General features: G+C 65.5%; 1 protein-coding gene across 1 annotated transcript in view; it reads left to right on the forward strand.

Moving 5' to 3' along the window:
- Positions 1 to 17,065, forward strand: part of GALNT9 (polypeptide N-acetylgalactosaminyltransferase 9) — an 83,589-nt gene that overhangs the window by 36,116 nt on the left and 30,408 nt on the right. Inside the window, exons 3-6 of the mRNA XM_047101050.1 lie at positions 4,342 to 4,508; positions 6,092 to 6,266; positions 10,055 to 10,252; positions 16,019 to 16,136. Of these exons, the coding sequence (XP_046957006.1) occupies positions 4,342 to 4,508; positions 6,092 to 6,266; positions 10,055 to 10,252; positions 16,019 to 16,136 (658 nt within the window). The remainder of the gene's footprint in view (positions 1 to 4,341; positions 4,509 to 6,091; positions 6,267 to 10,054; positions 10,253 to 16,018; positions 16,137 to 17,065) is intronic.

The raw sequence follows: 17,065 nt of genomic DNA on the forward strand, positions 1-17,065 counted from the left end.
GTCAGTCAGCCGGAAACTCGGGGGTGCGCTACCCTGGCCCCGGGCGTTGTCCCGACGCCCACGCAGGCTCCCCGCGGACCCCCCCCCCCCCCCCGCCGCGTCCTCCCTTCCCGTGTGTTCCATGCAGATGATTTCGGTTCACAGCCCCTGGGGCACACAGCCTGCTGTCTCTGGTCACCCGGTGTTGGAGCAGAGACCGCATCTGACCCTGGCCGTGCGCCCCCCCCCCCCCGCTCCTCACGGAGGTCAGGTGCCACTCGCAACGATGCCCCAGCGCACCTCGTTCCCGGGTTGCCCCGTCGGAGGCGAAGGTGGCGGACTGTGTGTGTTGGCCCCCGCCCGTTCTCACATCTGCCTGATGGGACGCCCGCACGAAGGGCCTGGGTTGTGACCACAGCGTGCCGGCCTCCTGCTGGGTGGCGCGTGCTCAGATCCGGCAGCAGGCCCAGCTGCCTTTCTCTTTGTGGGCCCCTGTCCCTGGAATCAGGGCCACCCGGAGCCCAGCACGCCCTCACCCCGAGATCCGCAACGTCAGCGTGTCGGCAAAGTCCCTATTCCCAAAGATCACATTCGCGGGCTCTTCTCTGGAGGAGGCTGGCACCTTTCGACCCGCAGCCACTGGGATGCCTTCAGCGTAGAAGTCCACGGGCCGAACCGTCAGCCCAGTAGGGCGCCTTCCTCCCGCCAGGAGCGCAGAGGGAAAATCCGGGGAGGGAGCCCCGGCGTGGCAGCCTGGGAGTCAACAGAGCCGCGGGCTCCTCCGTCTTCCGTGGGACCAGCTCCCGGCTCTGGACGGTGGTTTTGGCGAGGCGCCTTCCTGACTCTGGGACCCCGGAAATGATGTGAACCGAGCGTAAGCCAAGCGGTTTCCTCGGGCCACAGCGACTGGCCCAGGCGCAGCGCGTCCCCAATCAGCCGAGGAGACCCAGGGGGCTTTCCCGCAGGTCCTGGAGAAGAGACGCCTCCCCAGCGCTGGAGACGGGAGAGAGGAAGGTGTGCAGCCGAGGAGGGGCGCCCGCGGGGTCCTGCCACGTCCTCTGAGCCCCCGGCCGAGCGCGCCCAAAACCACGGCACCCCGGCGCACCCCCTCGGGCCAGTTTGGTGGATTTTCCGCCCCGCGGGTTGTTCCTGCCGGATGTACCTGCCCAGCGGAGAATGGAGAGTGTATCCGGAAGGTTCTGTCGCCCGCTCTCCCGGGAGGCTTGTGCTGTCCCCAGAGTGGCTGCAGCCTTTGGGCCCCGTGTGTGTTTCAAAAACCAGCAGGGGTGCGAGCCTGCGGCGGGACGGTTTCCGTCCCGTGAAGGCGGCGTGGCTCTGAGGTGAGTGGCCGCCATCCACATGCACGATGAGGAGTGGGCTGCCTGGCAGGGACGTCCACAGCATGTGGAAGGCACCTCGCAGGGTCCCCCACCGGCCGAGGGGCCGAGAGCCAGCGCCCCTGCACCGCCACGCCGTAATAAACCCCCGACTTGCGGCTGCGTCAGAGTCTTGGAGGACGGAAAGGGGCCCCGTGTCTCCCAGTCCTCGCGTGGCTCGTTCCTCCCCATCCATAGGTCTTTCGTGGGCTGAGCTGTGTCCCCCCCAAACCCACACGGGGGAGCCCTGACCCCAGCAACGCAGGATGCGACCATGTGTGGAGGCAGCACCCTACAGAGGTGATGAGGTGGAGTGGGGTCCCCAGTGGGCCTGCCCCGTCTGACTGAGTCCCCAGGGAGAGCAAAGCAGGACACAGACCCCTGGGGCTGGACCACTGAGGACAAGGCAGGAAGATGGCGTCTGTAGGCCCAGGGCAGGCCTGGGAGGAGCCAGCCCTGCCACGCCCGGACCCCCCTCCACCCCTGCGCCCGGACCCCCCTCCACACCTGCGCCCGGACCCCCCTCCCACCTGCACCCGGACCCCCCTCCACCCCTGCGCCCGGACCCCCCTCCACCCCTGCGCCCGGACCCCCCTCCCACCTGCACCCGGACCCCCCTCCACCCCTGCACCCGGACCCCCCTCCACACCTGCAGCCGGACCCTCTCCACACCTGCACCCGGACCCCCTCCGGACCCCCCTCCACCCCTGCACCCAGACCCCCCTCCACACCTGCAGCCGGACCCCCTCCACACCTGCACCCGGACCCCCTCCGGACCCCCCTCCACCCCTGCACCCAGACCCCCCTCCACACCTGCACCCAGAATCCCCTCCACACCTGCACCCGGACCCCCTCCGGACCCCCCTCCACACCTGCACCCAGAACCCCCACCACACCTGCACCCGGACCCCCCTCCCACCTGCACCCGGACCCCCCTCCCACCTGCACCCGGACCCCCTCCGGACCCCCCTCCACACCTGCATCCAGAACCCCCACCACACCTGCACCCGGACCCCCCTCCCACCTGCACCCGGACCCCCCCATCCCCAGACCTGGGCTCCCACCTTCAAATGGTTAGGAGCACACACATGTGGTTTTGGTCCCTCGGTCGGTGGTGTTTGTTACACGGCCAAGTTGACAAGGCAGAACTGAACTTGCCACGGGGTCGGTCACAGCTCCTCCCTGGCCGCCTAGTCTCCAGACCCCCCAGGGTCCCCACCGGCGGCCCCACCTCTGCCCCTTTCTCTGTGAAGGCACACTGCTTTGGGACAGCCACACGTGGCCCGGTGGCCACCTGAGAGATCCCCTGCACAGGCAGAGAAAGCAGGCCTGGCTTCCCCCACACCTAGGAGCGGCCAGGACGAACTCAGTTGGGACGGAGGGGACGTTCACACGTCAGGGCCCGTGAGCAGGGCGTCCCCTTGTTCACAGACTTGTGCCCAGGGACCCGTGCGTGCGGGCCCAGCTCCATGCTCTTGGGCTGTGGGCAGAGAAGGAGCCTGCTCTCGGTGGGGGGACCCCGAACTGCAGACAGGTGAGGGAGGCCACGCGGGAGGACGGTGAATGGCAGGGAGCAGGTGCGGGGAGGCCGGCCTCTCAGCCCACGGCCCGCCTCCATTCCCCATGCCTCCTGCCACCAGCTGCCACCCTCGAGACGAATTTCCGTCCTCAGCCGTCTTTTGTGTTGGACCCGTCGTGCGAGTTCGTGAAAGTTGTGCGTTTCGACCTCACTCCTCCCAGGAGAAGTGGGGTGAAGGCTTCTCGTCAGATGGCGTTTTTCTGAGTGACGGATCCTCGTGGCTGTGCACCTGTGGTGCGTCCACGTGGCGTCGACAGACAGCTCGGTCCCTCCAGCCGTGCGCTGGGCCTGCACCGGCCCGGGAGAGGCTGGTGGCTCCAGCCTGAACCCCGGCTGCACTTACTGTGCAGGAGGGAAGTCGGCCCTTTGGAGCAGGGCTGTGTGCGAGTGTGTGCGAGTGTGAGCGGCTGTGGAGTGTGGGCGTGGGAGCATGGGTGTGTCCACCTTAATCGAGTGGCCTCTGCCATCAGGAGGGACCGGGTGTATTTACACGAAGCTTGGAGGCACACGCACTTGGCTGGCTTCCTCCCATGTTTATTTTGTATTTACTTTGTTGTCTCTTTCCTCCCGTCAGCGTGTTTCTGACGGTTCCACTGCGCTCCCGCTCGTCTTCCTCTGTCCCCTTGTGACTTTATTCCACGACGCTCATGACATCACAGCCCCTCGCCTTCTCAGGCTCCCCATAAACGGGCGTCATCCAGTTACACGGAAGAAGGAGATGTTGCTCGCCCTCCCCGGGACTCCGCCCCACCCCCAGGACCCCGCGCAACCTCTGGGACCCCAGGACCCCGCCCCATCCCCCAGGATCCCGTCCCATCCCCCGGGATCCCGCCCCATCTCCGGGACCCTGCCCCACTCCCGGGACCCCGCCCCACCGCTGGGACCCCAGGACCCCGCCCCATCCCCCGGGATCCCGCCCCATCCCTCCCGGGGTTCCTGCCCTACCTCCGGGACCCCGCCCCACCTCCGGGACCCCAGGACCCCGCCCCATCCCCGGGACCCACCCCACCGCTGGGACCCCAGGACCCCACCCCACTCCCGGGACCCCCGCCCCACCTCCGGGACCCCACTCCACCCCAGCCTCCAAGACAAGACACTGGGGAGAACTGTGCGTGCCCCCACTTGTGCTACTCTGTCTTTATGTGTGGCCAAGGCTGTGACCTTCAGCCCCGACAAGACCGTCCCTGCAGACCCCTCGTCCGCAGCAACTCAGCGGCTGTTTGCACCCCTGCAGAGCATCACCCCGGTGCAGGGCTGAGGCTTGGAGCGGCACACGCGCCTTCTGACGGACGTCTTCCGGAGGCCGGGCGTCCCCGCTTGCGGCCTTGCCCTTGGGTGTGAGATTTAGACCTGGCGAGGTGGGCGCGCCCCGTGCTGACCGGTGCCCGTGAACTGTGTCTCCCGCAGGTGCAGACAGGTGACCCACACCGCCGACCTGCCGCAGATCTCTGTGGTCTTCATCTTCGTCAACGAGGCCCTCTCCGTCATCCTGCGCTCCGTGCACAGCGTGGTCAACCGCACGCCCTCGCGGCTCCTCAAGGAGGTCATCCTGGTGGACGACAACAGTGACAGCGGTGAGTGGGGGGCCTGCGAGGCTCGCCGATGGCCTGCAGGAGCTCGGGCCGCGCTCCCCGGAGGCGCCAGGCCAGCGTCCTGCCCACCGCCCCCTCTCTGGGCTCCGCGGGCCCCTTCACGCGACCCTCCCACCTGTGCCTGTTCTCCACGTGGCCTCCCTGCTGGGGGCCTCGCCTCTTCGGAGGACACCTGTCCTTGCGTTAGGGCCACCCCAAATCCAGGAGGGTTTCATCTCAGGATCCCCAGAGACCCTCTTTCCAGATAAGGTCCCGTTCCAGGTTCCGGGTGGACTCGAACTCGGGGCTCTGTTCGTTCCCCGCAGACGTTGTCCAGAAAAGCCCAACAGGCCGAGTTCACCTGTCACTCCTTGTGCGTGCAGGGCCCCGTGCTCCGGCGAGGGTCTGTGGGGAGAAGCAGGGCTGGGGCTCACGGGCGGGGCCCCCGTCCGCCTTCCACACTCGCCAGGCACCGGTCCCCGGGCGGGAGCAGAGCGAGAAGCCCGAGCCTGCCACGGGCAGCCCCCAGACTGAGGTCCCCGTGGGCGCATCATGGTGGCCTCTCCTCTGTGCTGCGGAGGGGACGCTTGGGGGATGCCTCCAGAGCCCGCCAAGGGCAGGATGGGGCGGGAAGGACCGGCTGTCCTCCCTGGGGGGTCCCGTAGGGTCGGTGATGCGGGGGACAGGTGTCTTCGGGGCCTAGGCGTGGGGGGTGGCCCCTGCCCAGCCGCCAGCGGCAGCCCCCCTTCTCTTCCCCTAGCGGCCCTAACCTGCTGCAGGTTGTTACCTTTGGGAGTTTCCTCAAGTCGATTCCTGTTTTTTGTCCGTGCCTTCACCAATTTTTTAATAATTTATCGGTCTGAAGCTCTCATAGCATAAAATTAACCGTCTGAACAGCAAGTGCGCAGCTCAGGGGCAGGAAGCACACCCACGCTGTTGTGCAGCCTTCCCCACCATCCGTCTCCAGAACGTTCCGTCTCCCACCCTGGAGCCCTGTCCCCACCGAACACTCACCCCCTCCACTCCCCCCACCCCTGGCACCCCCACCCCACCCTCTGCCTCTGTGAATGTGGCGACCCTGGAGGCCTTGGAGAAGTGGGGTCACGCGGTGTTTGTCCTTTTCTGTCTGGCTTATTTCACTGAGTGTCACGTCCTTGGGGGTTCATGCGTGTCGTGGCGGGGGTCAGTCAGGATTTCCCTCTGGCCGCGGCTGAATATTCCACGGTGTGGATGACCACACCGTGATCCCCCATCCGTCCATCTGTGGACTTCCTCCCTCTCACGGCTGAGTGAATCGGTCCTGTTTCCTCCCGTCCCGGTGACACACGCCTCTGTCCAGTCGGTCCCGTTTGGCCGTCTCCTGTTTATTGTCCCCCTGCTGGAGTGCCAGCCACATGGGTTGGGGTCTCGCGGCTCTGCGGTCTCCCCAGCCCCTTGAGTCACAACCCGCTACGGCAGGCCTTCTTCGACGGCGGCGAACCACGGGCCCGGGGCTCGCAGCGGCCCAGCCTGCCCCCGCCGACCCGGGGCGATCTCAGAGCCCTCCCGAGGTGTGGGTGCGATGAGGCGTCTCTGTGTCCCTGCAGCGGAGCTCAAGACCAGTCTGGACCAGTACGTCAACAGGAGGTACCCGGGCCTGGTGAAGATCGTTCGCAACAGCCGGCGGGAAGGCTTGATCCGGGCACGGCTGCAGGGCTGGAAGGCGGCCACGGCCCCCGTGGTCGGCTTCTTCGACGCCCACGTGGAGTTCGGCACGGGCTGGTGAGGGCAGGGCGCAGGGGGGCGCTGGCTGTAGGGACTCCCTTCAGGGGCCCGGGAGGATGGGCCTGGGGGCCCCCGGCGTCCGGATGCGGCCCAGGGGATCTGTGGGGCGCACGGCTCGGGACGCTTGCACGTGAGGACTGTCGCGTGCCCTCACCTCGCTCCCAGAGGGACTGGGACTGGCCAGCAGGGTGGCATAGCACGAGCACGCCGGTGTGGGCTCGGATCCGGGAGCACACACGGCTTTGGGGCACTTGCTGTGGGCACGTGCTGTCCAAGGCTGGCTGCCCAAGGCACCGGGCGCGGTTGGGAGCAGTTTCTCATCCCCCGTGGGACCCTCTCGTCACCATGCAGGGGGCTAAATGGGCCTCTAGCCCAGACACCTGCAGGGGACTCGGCCAGGGAGGGACTTAGACGTGTGACCTCCACCCTGCACCCCGGGCGGGAAGGCCGGGCTCCGGCCCTGGGCCTGTGCTTGCCCTGCAGGCCTGATGCTCAGCGTGGCCTCCGGGCCAGCTGCACACAGTGCAGGTCTGCGTGGCCTGGGGTGTTCGGGTGCGACCCGGGGTCCCCGTGCGAGCCGGGCGTGGAGCCTGGGCCCCCTGACACCTTCTCCATCTCTGAGGCGGCCAGCGATGCCTTCGGAATGGCGTCAGTTGTCCCGCGAATTATCCACAGCCGGGGGGAGCCGGGGGTGGCCCAGACCTCGCCGACCCGAGGCAGGTGGTGCACCAACGTCCTCACAGTGGGTGTCTTGGCTGAGCAGCGGGAAGTGCTTGAGAGTCTTCTGGAAAGTGCCGGCTGTTACCTTCTCGTCTGGCGGCTGGGCCCTGCGCAGATGAGCGAGGACCTTATGGCAGCTGGGAGAGGGGGAATGTTCTAGGTCAGGGAACAAGAGTCAGGGTCAGAAGTCCGGCTTGCCAACACGGCGTGGGCGGGGCGGGGGCAGGGGAGGCGTGCCTGTCTCCCGGTCCTCAAGCCGGGAGCCTGGAGCGCGGCCAGGGTGCGGGGATTGTTGCCCGGACTGCGGAAGCCGCTGCCGGCAACCGACTCCAGACCCTCCGGATCAGATCGGTGCTTGCCTGGGAGGCGAGGGGACACTCTGGACAACGGAGCGTGTGTGTCGGGAGTGGCCCACGGGCAGAGGGAGGGCCGACCCCAAGTGTCAGTGTCCTGGGGCTGCCGAACAGCGACCGCAACCCCCCGGGCAGCTCAAACAGCAGACACGACTCCAAATCCCGGGACACAAGGTGTCTCACCGCCCGGAGGCACCCGGGGAGGGTCCCGCCTCGTCCTCTGGCCTCTTCTGTCCTCACACCTAGCGTGTGTCTCTATTCTGTCTCACAGGTGGGCCCCTGTCATTGGATTTAGGGCCACCCTTGTCATGCAGGACGCTCTGCTCTCAAGACCCTTAGGTTAAACCGTAGCGGGTGGGTCCTTCAGTGAGCCGGGGTGGGGGGATGGGGGGGGCTGAGCCGCAGGGAAGAGTCAGCCCAGGGTGGCCAGCGTGCCCATTTCAATAAAAAGTAAAACTCGGGATTCTTTTTTAAGTTTATTTTATTTATTTATTTTGTGTGTGAGACAGAGAGAGAGACAGAGAGAGCGCACACGCGAGCAGGCGAGGGGCAGAGAGCGAGGGAGAGAGAGAATCCCAAGAAGGCTCTGAGCTCTCAGCACAGAGCCCGACGTGGGGCTCGAACTCGTGAGCCGTGAGATCGTGACCTGGGCCAAAATCAAGAGTCGGACGCTTTGCTGACTGAGCCACCCAGACGCCCCGTAAAATTCACGATTTTTATAGCAAACCTCCCGATGCATACTTTTAAGCTTCGCGAAGCCAACGTGAGACGTTCGCCGGGATCCCACGGGAGGGAAACGGGGGGATGTGCCGACCGAGGACGGCGGGGTGGATGAAGTCCTGAGCCTGTGCGGTTCAGCGGCACAAGCCCTGCTGTGCGTGCTCCCCGGGCCCAGCTCTCTGGGAGGGCCTCGTGCCCCGGGGTCTCCGAGCTGTGCTTTCCTGCCAGCAGCAGCCGGCTCCAGCAGGGGCTCGGTGTCCCGCGGGCCGTGGAACCTTCTTCCTTCCCCTCTCCGGGAGCATCCCAGCTGCCCCAGGACCACGCGTTTGTGTCAAGGGTTGGTTCTGACCCTGCACGCGTTTCACGGAGACGTAAGTCTCTCCTGCTGGACTTAGCCTCCTGGCCCCCGCGTCTCTCTGCTCTCCCACCCTCGTGAGACAGCCCTCCTCCCGCCACGCGTAATCGCCTTCTGCCGTTAATTACGGATTATCGTCTTCCCCCCCGACCCAGGCCCGCTCCCCAGTGCTGTGTGGGTCGTGCACTGCACGGCCGTCCTCGGTGGCCATTCCTCCCTCCGCTACATCGCAAGCTCCCCCAAGGAGCCATTTGGGAGAGCCAGGAGCTGTCACATCAGACGCGACGTTGAACCAGTGTGACTTTAATTTCCACAACCCAAAACCCAGCTATCCATCTGCAAATAGTCCCCCCCGCCCGCCCTCCCCGCCACGGTCGCCTCCACACAGATCCTGCCTTGTTAGCAGACGTGACATTTGCAGAGGGCTTTGCTTCTCTGAGGCACTTTGCTGACACTAATTAATTAGTCCTCCTCGCAAAGCCGAAGGGCAGCTGAATACCCGGCTCTTGATCAGAAGGGTGGGAGGAAGGCCGCACGGCACCTGTCGCCAGGTGGGACCAGACGACTCACCCCGGGCCCTCCTGTCCCTCCGGACGGCGCCAGCCCCGGCCCCCCAGCAGCAGCTGGACTCCGGCCCAGAGGCTGGGCTCTGGTGGCGTCTCATCCTCGCAGGGACGGGCCACCTCCGAGGGGGAAGCCTGCTTCCGCGGGGATCCCTGCAGAGTCCGCCGCCCAGGGAGGTCGCCCGAGCGCCCCTGGTGCCCCGCTCTCTGGGTTCGCCGCACACGCCGCCCCGCTTCTCCAGTCCAGCCACCTGCCGGCTCCCCAGGCGCACGTCCCAGGGCTCCCGTGCCGGCTGTGCCCTCGCCCATCCCCCTGGCACCCACCGGCCGCCCACCTCCTTCTGGTCGTTGCCCAGGGCAACCTACGCAGACGCCTATTTAAAACTGCAACTCCAAGCTACCCTCGCCTTGCTGTCCTTCCCACGCGATACCTGTCACCTTCTAACATACGTTAACTTCTACGTTGATGCTTGGCCCCCGACCCCGTCGGGGCTGCCGCGTGCTGTTGTGTAGGTTGTGCACTGCATTAAAGCACCCGGTAACCTCTCTGGTCCCCTCCAACATGAGCTCCCTGAGGCGTGGATTTATTTTTAAGCCTATGAATGTATTCCGTCGTTAGAACAGGGTACGGCCCTTACTCGGTCCTCCAGTTCATGTTTACGAGCGAATGTGTCTTCCACAAGAGCAGGGAAGGAGGGCGGGGAGTGGGGTTCTGTGGAGGGAGTGGCTGAGCTTCAAGGCTGGCCGGTGGCCGGCCCAGGCGACCTGCAGGGGCTCTGGAGCCAGGCCTGCCCTTCAGGGGTGTCGCATCCCGGGCCCAAGTGGTTTTTACGTCCTTGGTGTCAGTCCTTGGCTGGGGGCAGCCCGGGAAGGGGAGGGCAGGACCCCAGGCGGGGCACGTCCGCGGCCCCACCACCCCCAGACTTGTGGCGGGGAATCCGTGGCACCCGCACTCCGTGGGCCGGCGGTCACCTGATGTCACCCTGCCTGTGGGCGCCGGGCCCCTCGTTGGGGCACAGGGTGGGGGTCCCCGCCCCCACGCCCCTCCTCACAGGCGCGTGGCTCCCCCCGCAGGGCCGAGCCCGCGCTCACGCGGATCCAGGAGGACCGCCGGCGCATCGTCCTGCCCGCCATCGACAACATCAAGTACGACACGTTCGAGGTACAGCAGTATGCCAGCGCGGCCCACGGCTACAACTGGGGCCTCTGGTGCATGTACATCATCCCCCCCCAGGACTGGCTGGACCGCGGCGACGAGGCGGCGCCCATCAGGTGAGCCGGGGCCCGGGTGCGGTGGGCGCGGGGGCTGCCGGGGGCTGCCGGGGGCAGGTGCTCTGGGCGGGACTCGGGGGCCTGGGGGCTGACCCCCGGCACGTGGCCTGAGTGGCGACCGGGTCAGGTGGGGACAGAAGGAGGGAGACCGAGCAGACGAGCAGAGAGGAGGAGCCCGTGGGGGAGAAGCAGACACGGACAGGGGACGGGGCACCAGGGACCGAGAAGCCCGGAGGGAGACAGGAGGAGCCGGGCAGCGTGGCTGCGCAGAAGTCACCGGTTTCTGCAGACGGCTTCAGACGGAGAGCCCACAGTTGTCCTCAAATGCGTGCACGTATTCAGGCCGGCTCCCAGACGTGAAGGCAGAGAGATTTTTGCACAAGATACACAAATCCGGCACCTTTCGGCAGGGGGAAGGCTCACACTCTCGCGAGGCGACCATTGGCCGCGGCCGGGATGGGGCCCCGTGTAGACAGGCGTGGGCCTCCAGAGGCCCCAGTCCCTCGCTCCCCATCACCCCCGGGCCCTCCGCCACCTGCTCGCGCTGGCTCATGTCTGCAGCACCGGCCGCGGGGTGCTGAGCCCCTGGGAATCCGCGCTCCGTGACCAGGTCCTGGGGACGCAGCCGTGGGGCCTGTTTCCTGGGACGAATGTCCATCTCAGGACCCCCTGACCCCCCGGAGCCTCTGCAGACCTCCCACAGGGGTCTGAGGTTTCAGGGGCTGGGAACCGTCCCTCTTCCTGTCTGTCCAAGCTGGCGCGTCCCTGCCGAAATCCTGCTGCAACGGGTCACTGTGCGTGGGAGTGGCCGAGACCACGTGTCATTGTGCCTTTGGAAGCGCTCTCTCCCTCGGGAGGGTCTTGTGGGGGCTTCCGGGCCCCCACCCCCTGCTGGCAAAGAGCCACGGGCACCAAATCAGGCCCCCGCACGGCCTGGACGTCCACTAGTGAAGTCAGCGGACAGCAGGGATGGACAGCTCGGCCCGAGCCCCGACCTCCCTGACTTGAGGAAAACAGCACCGCCAGCGCGGAGGGGCGCCCCGTACGAGGGGTCCCCGGACGCGGAGCGGCAGTCCCCTCGGGGCCTGGGGCCCGGCTCTGTCCCCACGGCCGCTTCTCAGAGGCAGGCCCTCGACGCTCCTGGGAGCCGGAAGGAGCAGGAGCTGGGGCTCTGGAGCCTTTGCCGTCAAAACCGGGCCCAGAGCCATCCACGCGACCAGAAGCCGACCGACGGGCCGGGAGCCAGGAAGAGCGGCTTGAAAGTTACTTTTCTTCGTTCACAACGCACTAGGCGTTCCCCAGCTAGGAGCAGAAGAGGGGCCTAGCGTTTCGCATTTCAGGACTCAGAGACCCCAAGGTCTGGCAGCCCCTGGACCCCCTGGGCTGCCCAGAAGCGGGATTTTCTGGCCAGACGGTGTCTTGTCGAACTTGGCTCCTGCCTAGCACCACCTGAGAGCTTTGGACGGCCGAGGCCAAACTCCAGGTGAAGCTTTAAACAGATTCTCCACAAGCGGAGGTGGGCGTGGCCAGCATGCTCACCCCGTCGGGGGTCAGGAGGGAAGCCGAGGAACCGGCGTGAGAAGAGGCGCCAGCTGGGCGCGGGGGAGGGCGCGGGGCCGCGGGACACCCATGCGAGGCTGCGGGCAGAGCGAGTTGGCCAAAGCTCGGAAGGCCGTCGGCCGTTTTCCACAAAGGTAGAAGGCACGTCTTGCCGTCCGCCGGGAAGGGACCAGAGCCCGTGTCCACGCAGAGACTCTCGCGGACGCATACAGCCGCCCCGTCGTTCTCAGGGACGGAAACGCCCCAGGTGTCATCAGGTGTGACAGATAAACCCGCTGGTGTCTGCCCAGCTGCCGGAACGCGTCCCGGAGTGAACGGGACAAGCTGTCCTACGAGTGACGGCACCGTGGAACTTCGGGCCCCTGGGCGGAGCCAGAGACCCCGGACACGGAAGCGGCCCCGCTGTGTGACGCGCCTCACGGGACCGTCCAGGGAGGCGCCGTCAGGAGAGGAGAAATGACCGGCTTCCCGGGGGTGCTGGACAGCGGCTCTGAACTGGGGACTCGGGGTGATGTTCTCTGGAGGTCAGGGGCCAGGGCCTTTGGCTCAGGCCGGTGACGGAGGGTCGGGCGGGTCCCCCGGGTTCTGGAACGACGGGCCTCACGCACCGGAGTACAGATTCACGGAAGGAGGGCGCACGCGGACACGGAACCTCGGGGCCCGCAGGCGCGGAGTGCAGGCGAGCAACCTCGAGGTCCTTCGTGCCTCGTCCCGGTCCCACCGGGAGGACGCCCTCGGGCCCTCCCGCTTGGCAGGCCCTCCGGGGGAAGCGCGCACGGCCGGCTGCCTGCGGGAGGCGCCCCTCACCGCGGACCGGACCGGAGAGCTGGCTTCCACGGGCCTGGCGGCCGGTCCGGGCTGGTCTGTGCCTCCCGCATCCTGGCCGGAAGAGCCACTGCCCCTCCGAAGCACACGGCTCGCACGTCCACGTCGAAAGCCGTGCCGGGAATTTACTCCGCGCCCGAGGGGCTGGTGTTGGAGGGTTTACTTTAGGAATTTTCTTGCCGCTCCTCACCCTCGAAGCTCGAGGGAGAGAGAAGAAGGGATGGAAATTGTAAGGCTTGGGTTTCCGGGGAAGACTTGTGCACACGCCCCGGTGCTGGAGCCCGCCCGCGTCCCAGGCCCTGAGCCCCTGTGCCCCTGCACCCCTGCGCCCCTGCACCCCTGCGCGGGGCGGGGCCTCCCATCCCCAGGACCTGTCCAGAGTCCCACCCGTGTGTCTGGGGGACGGCGAGGGCCCTGCGGGTGTCGGCCGGCTTCCAGCTCGTGGAGGGAGCTTAGGGCGGGGCTGGGGGGCCACTCACAGCCCCCTGCCCCTCCCACAGTCAGGGGTGCGGCGGCGAGGGCCCGAATCCCGCACACACACACAAGCACACTCTCACACACACTTACACACACACACACACACACACACACACACACCAGCACACAGGTATACACTCCCGGCTGCACACACACATACCTGCACGCACACAGTATACACACACCTGCACAGGAGCACACACACGCATACCTCCTCCGTGCACGCATACCCCGACATGCACACGCAGCTACACGCACACCCGCACACACATCCATATGCACACACGCCTGTACACACAAAACCACGCAGACACGGGAGTGCACAGATGCTTGCACACTCACACACACACCTGTGCACACATTCTCACTGGCACGAGTGCCCACAGACGCACACACGCGTAAGTGTGCAGACACACACAGATGCACATCACCACACACGCGTGGTCGCTTGTCTAGCTACACGGGAGGAACGGTAGCCGTTCCCTGTCTGACTTTTCTGCTGGTCTCCGGAGAGGAGCTTCCGGGTGCTGGGTGCTCGGTCACTGGCTCGGTCACTGGGTCCCGTCCCGTCCCCCGAGCCCACTCCAGCCCTCAGGCTGACGGCCTCCAGGCCGAGCTCCTTTCGGCCGCGACACGGCTTCGTGCGGATCGGGTTCCGCAGGGGCGCGGGCAGAGAGGCTGAGCGCAGGGCGGTGGGCAGCGGGCCTGAGGCCGCACGGCCGGCGGCTCCGAGCCGGGCTGGGCGCTCGCTGCACACGCCTGTGCCGTCCCCACTGCCCCCCGCCGCCTCTCGGCGCGCGTGGGCATCTCTGGCGCTCTAGCCGTTGCCTCAGACTCTTCCGAGGGCGCCGATTCAGGGCACAGCGTCCAGTGTCCCCACAGACCGCCCAGCGTCACGTTGCCTGCCCTCAGTGCCAAATGCGTGCACGGTGGCTCCCCGCGCGCCCGCTGCCCAGTCGCAGCCCGTGGCGCGCTTCCCAGGTGCCTGTGCTCGCTCAGCGAGCGTGTGCCCGGCGCGACGGGTGCTCGTTGCCTGGCCGAGCCCGTGAGCACGTGCTGTTCAAGGTGCCGGGGCACGCTGGCTCGCCTTGACCCTTGTCGGTCTCCCGGAGGCCAGAGGGCGCATTGGGATCCTCATTGTATCAGCCCCCCCTTGTCTGGGGCTCCAGAATTTCACGGCTCAGGGGCGTGGATGTCCGCGTGTGTCCGCGTGTCTGCTGCAGACGTGTGCGCCTGCACGTCTGTTACCTCTCCCGGGGGAGCCCCTGAGCACGCCCCGCGCGCGCCACGGGACGACCCCGACGCGAGGACGCCCCACGACGTCCCCCGAAACCCGGGAGCCCCTCAGCCAGAGCATCCCGGGCCTTGCCGCGTTGCGTAATCACAGCAGAATCTCGCGTGCGGGTCAACTCCACGCCCACGGATTCCGCTCCCGTCACCTTGTGAGTTTATCTTAAGTCTATTTTGGAACTCTGAGCAAGGATAACAAATCGTTACCGGCTCTAATAGACTTGGCAGGGACTTTGGCGCTTTGGATTCACCAGAGAGCGCCCTGAGCTTTTCCACGGCTGTTGAGAAAACGGGAGAAATGACTCTGCACGTCGGTGAGCGCAGCCCGTCACACGCTTGCTATTGAAAGCCAAAGGCAGCGTTACAATTTCATTGCCGTTAGATTGGTGACCAAGATCTAATGACAGGACAAATCGAATGTTTGCATAAATCAAAGGACGGTCGTTTCTTTAATGCCCCTGTTATTCTGGGACGACTGACGGGCATTGACTCCTGACTTCCCAGTCACTGAGCAGACGTGCTTCTTTTAAATTCTGACCGAGACCAAGTTTTGCTGTTGTTTTGCCGAAGAGGGATGTGCTCCTGCAGGAACGGCAGGGACGGGGCGGCCCCACCCCGGCGCCAGAGCGGCCTGGGGCCCTTCGAGGACAACCGGAACCCTTTGCTGGCTCCGCTTAGGGCTCAGAAGGCTCCAGTCGCTCAGCCTGCAAGCAGACCGTCCTTGTCTTTGTTTGAGACCAAATCCTTCATCAGAAGCTTGAAAGGTCTCGGTTTCTAACAGCATCTGGACCGGCTTCTTGTTACAGATACGTCTTCTGTTTGTCTTTCTGTGCTCGCCACCTAGAACACACACACTGGGTCCTAAGTTCACGACTGAACGAAGGAATGAATGGTGCGTGCGTGAAGAAGCGAACGTGTGATACTGTCCACAGTGACGCTGTCCTCTTACTCGCCACGGCTTTGTGTCATTGTGACCTGTGAGGCCACTTCCCAGGGACCCACTGTTGTGGGTAGAAAAAATACAGCTAGCACATAGACGCGTGATTTCACAGACACAGTTTCTTAAGACGAGGCAACGTTTACTGACTTTTTTTGAACGTGTAGGTGTAAGTAATTACAGAAATAATGGAACAGATGGCAGTCTGTGGCCTACAGCTGCACAGGTTGCGCACTCTACAACTTCAAGGTATGTCATTTAGAGAGAGTCTGATATCAGTGAGGTTGCATCGAGTGGAGCAGTGCACAACCTAGGCAACTGCCTGTTGCAGCCCCGACTCCTAGTGTACAGGTAGGGCAACAAGATGAAGGAGACAGGCAAGCGACTCAAGCCTGGGGACGTTCAGGCGAGCGGACAACTCACTGAGAAAACTGGTTTCTTTAAAATTCCCCGCACTAACTTGCCTGAGGTGAGTGCTGGTTTCTGTCGCCCGTTGATGTTCTTCAATTAGCGTTTGCGTTTGGTCTGTGCCGGGTGCTTCACTAGGCTCTGAAGGATGCAAAGACAACCCCGTGGGGGGCCTGCCCGTGTCCTGGGCCCTCCTGGCTGCCGGGCAGCCAGGGGCTCAGGATTACGCACCTGTGACCTGCTCACGTGCCGTCTCTGCTCCCCACCAGGACCCCCGCCATGATTGGCTGCTCGTTCGTGGTGGACCGGGAGTACTTTGGGGACATCGGCCTGCTGGACCCAGGCATGGAGGTGTACGGTGGAGAGAACATCGAGCTGGGCATGAGGGTACGTGTGCGGGGCTGCCCTGGGAACGGGGGTGCAGGGCTGCTGGCGGTGGGGCTGGCCGGGCCGCGCGCTGCTGGTTACGGGTCCGTGGGACGTAAGGCCCCGAACCGGGAGTCGTCGCGAGAACCCACGGTGGCGCGGGACCGAGGAACGGGGCGCCTGTCGAACGCGACAGCAAAGGACGGTATTTCGCGTTGGTTTCGTTTGCCGAGTCACTTGTTGCCCCTGAACGTGCGGCACTGACGCGTGCTTGGAAACGTCAGAAGCTGGTCCTTCGGCACAGGGACCCGAGTGTCCACGACGGGACACCCGCCCCCGAGCTGTTCTGCGTGCCCTGCACCCGGTTCTGTGTTTGTCTTGGTTGGATGTGGGAGGCAGGGGTGCAGATGCGGGTCGTGGGCACCTGAGGCCACCATGGCTGTTCCCGGTGGGCGTGGAGGCAGTTTGTGCAAAGGCCCTGCGGACTGGGGAGGACATGGGGCTGCACGGGCAGGGGAGGCCCCGAGCTGCCCTGGGGAGTGACTGAGATCCGTGAGGCTTAGCCCCCGGCCCTGCCACCCTCTTCCCCGCACCCCAGTGGCCCCTCTGCTTTCAAACTTCCTTGTCTGGCAGCTTGGAGAACTGACGGAAAGTTCTGGAAGAATCCTGGTTGCAGGTCAGGGACTCTGAGGTAGCAGAGCTCATTCATTCCCTCCTGGATGCCCAAAGCTGAGGGCCGACCTAGCCTCGGTGGGAGGGCGCTTCGTCGTCCAGTGCTTTGGGGAATGTCGGTGGCTGGGGGCACACGTCCCCTTGGGGACAGCACCCTGGGCAGGACGTGGAAGAGTGTGAACAGCCAGAACCAGAACACGACGCATCTGAGCAGGTGGCTTTGGAGATCCCATGTGCTCAGACAGCGAGTTCCCAGCCAGAGACCCTCCCAGCCCCTT

The sequence above is a fragment of the Lynx rufus genome, unplaced genomic scaffold, assembly GCF_022079265.1.
Source record: "Lynx rufus isolate CCGP_SWC_20201006 ecotype Redwood Valley unplaced genomic scaffold, mLynRuf1.p SCAF_55, whole genome shotgun sequence".
In the NCBI taxonomy this organism is placed as follows: domain Eukaryota; kingdom Metazoa; phylum Chordata; class Mammalia; order Carnivora; family Felidae; genus Lynx; species Lynx rufus.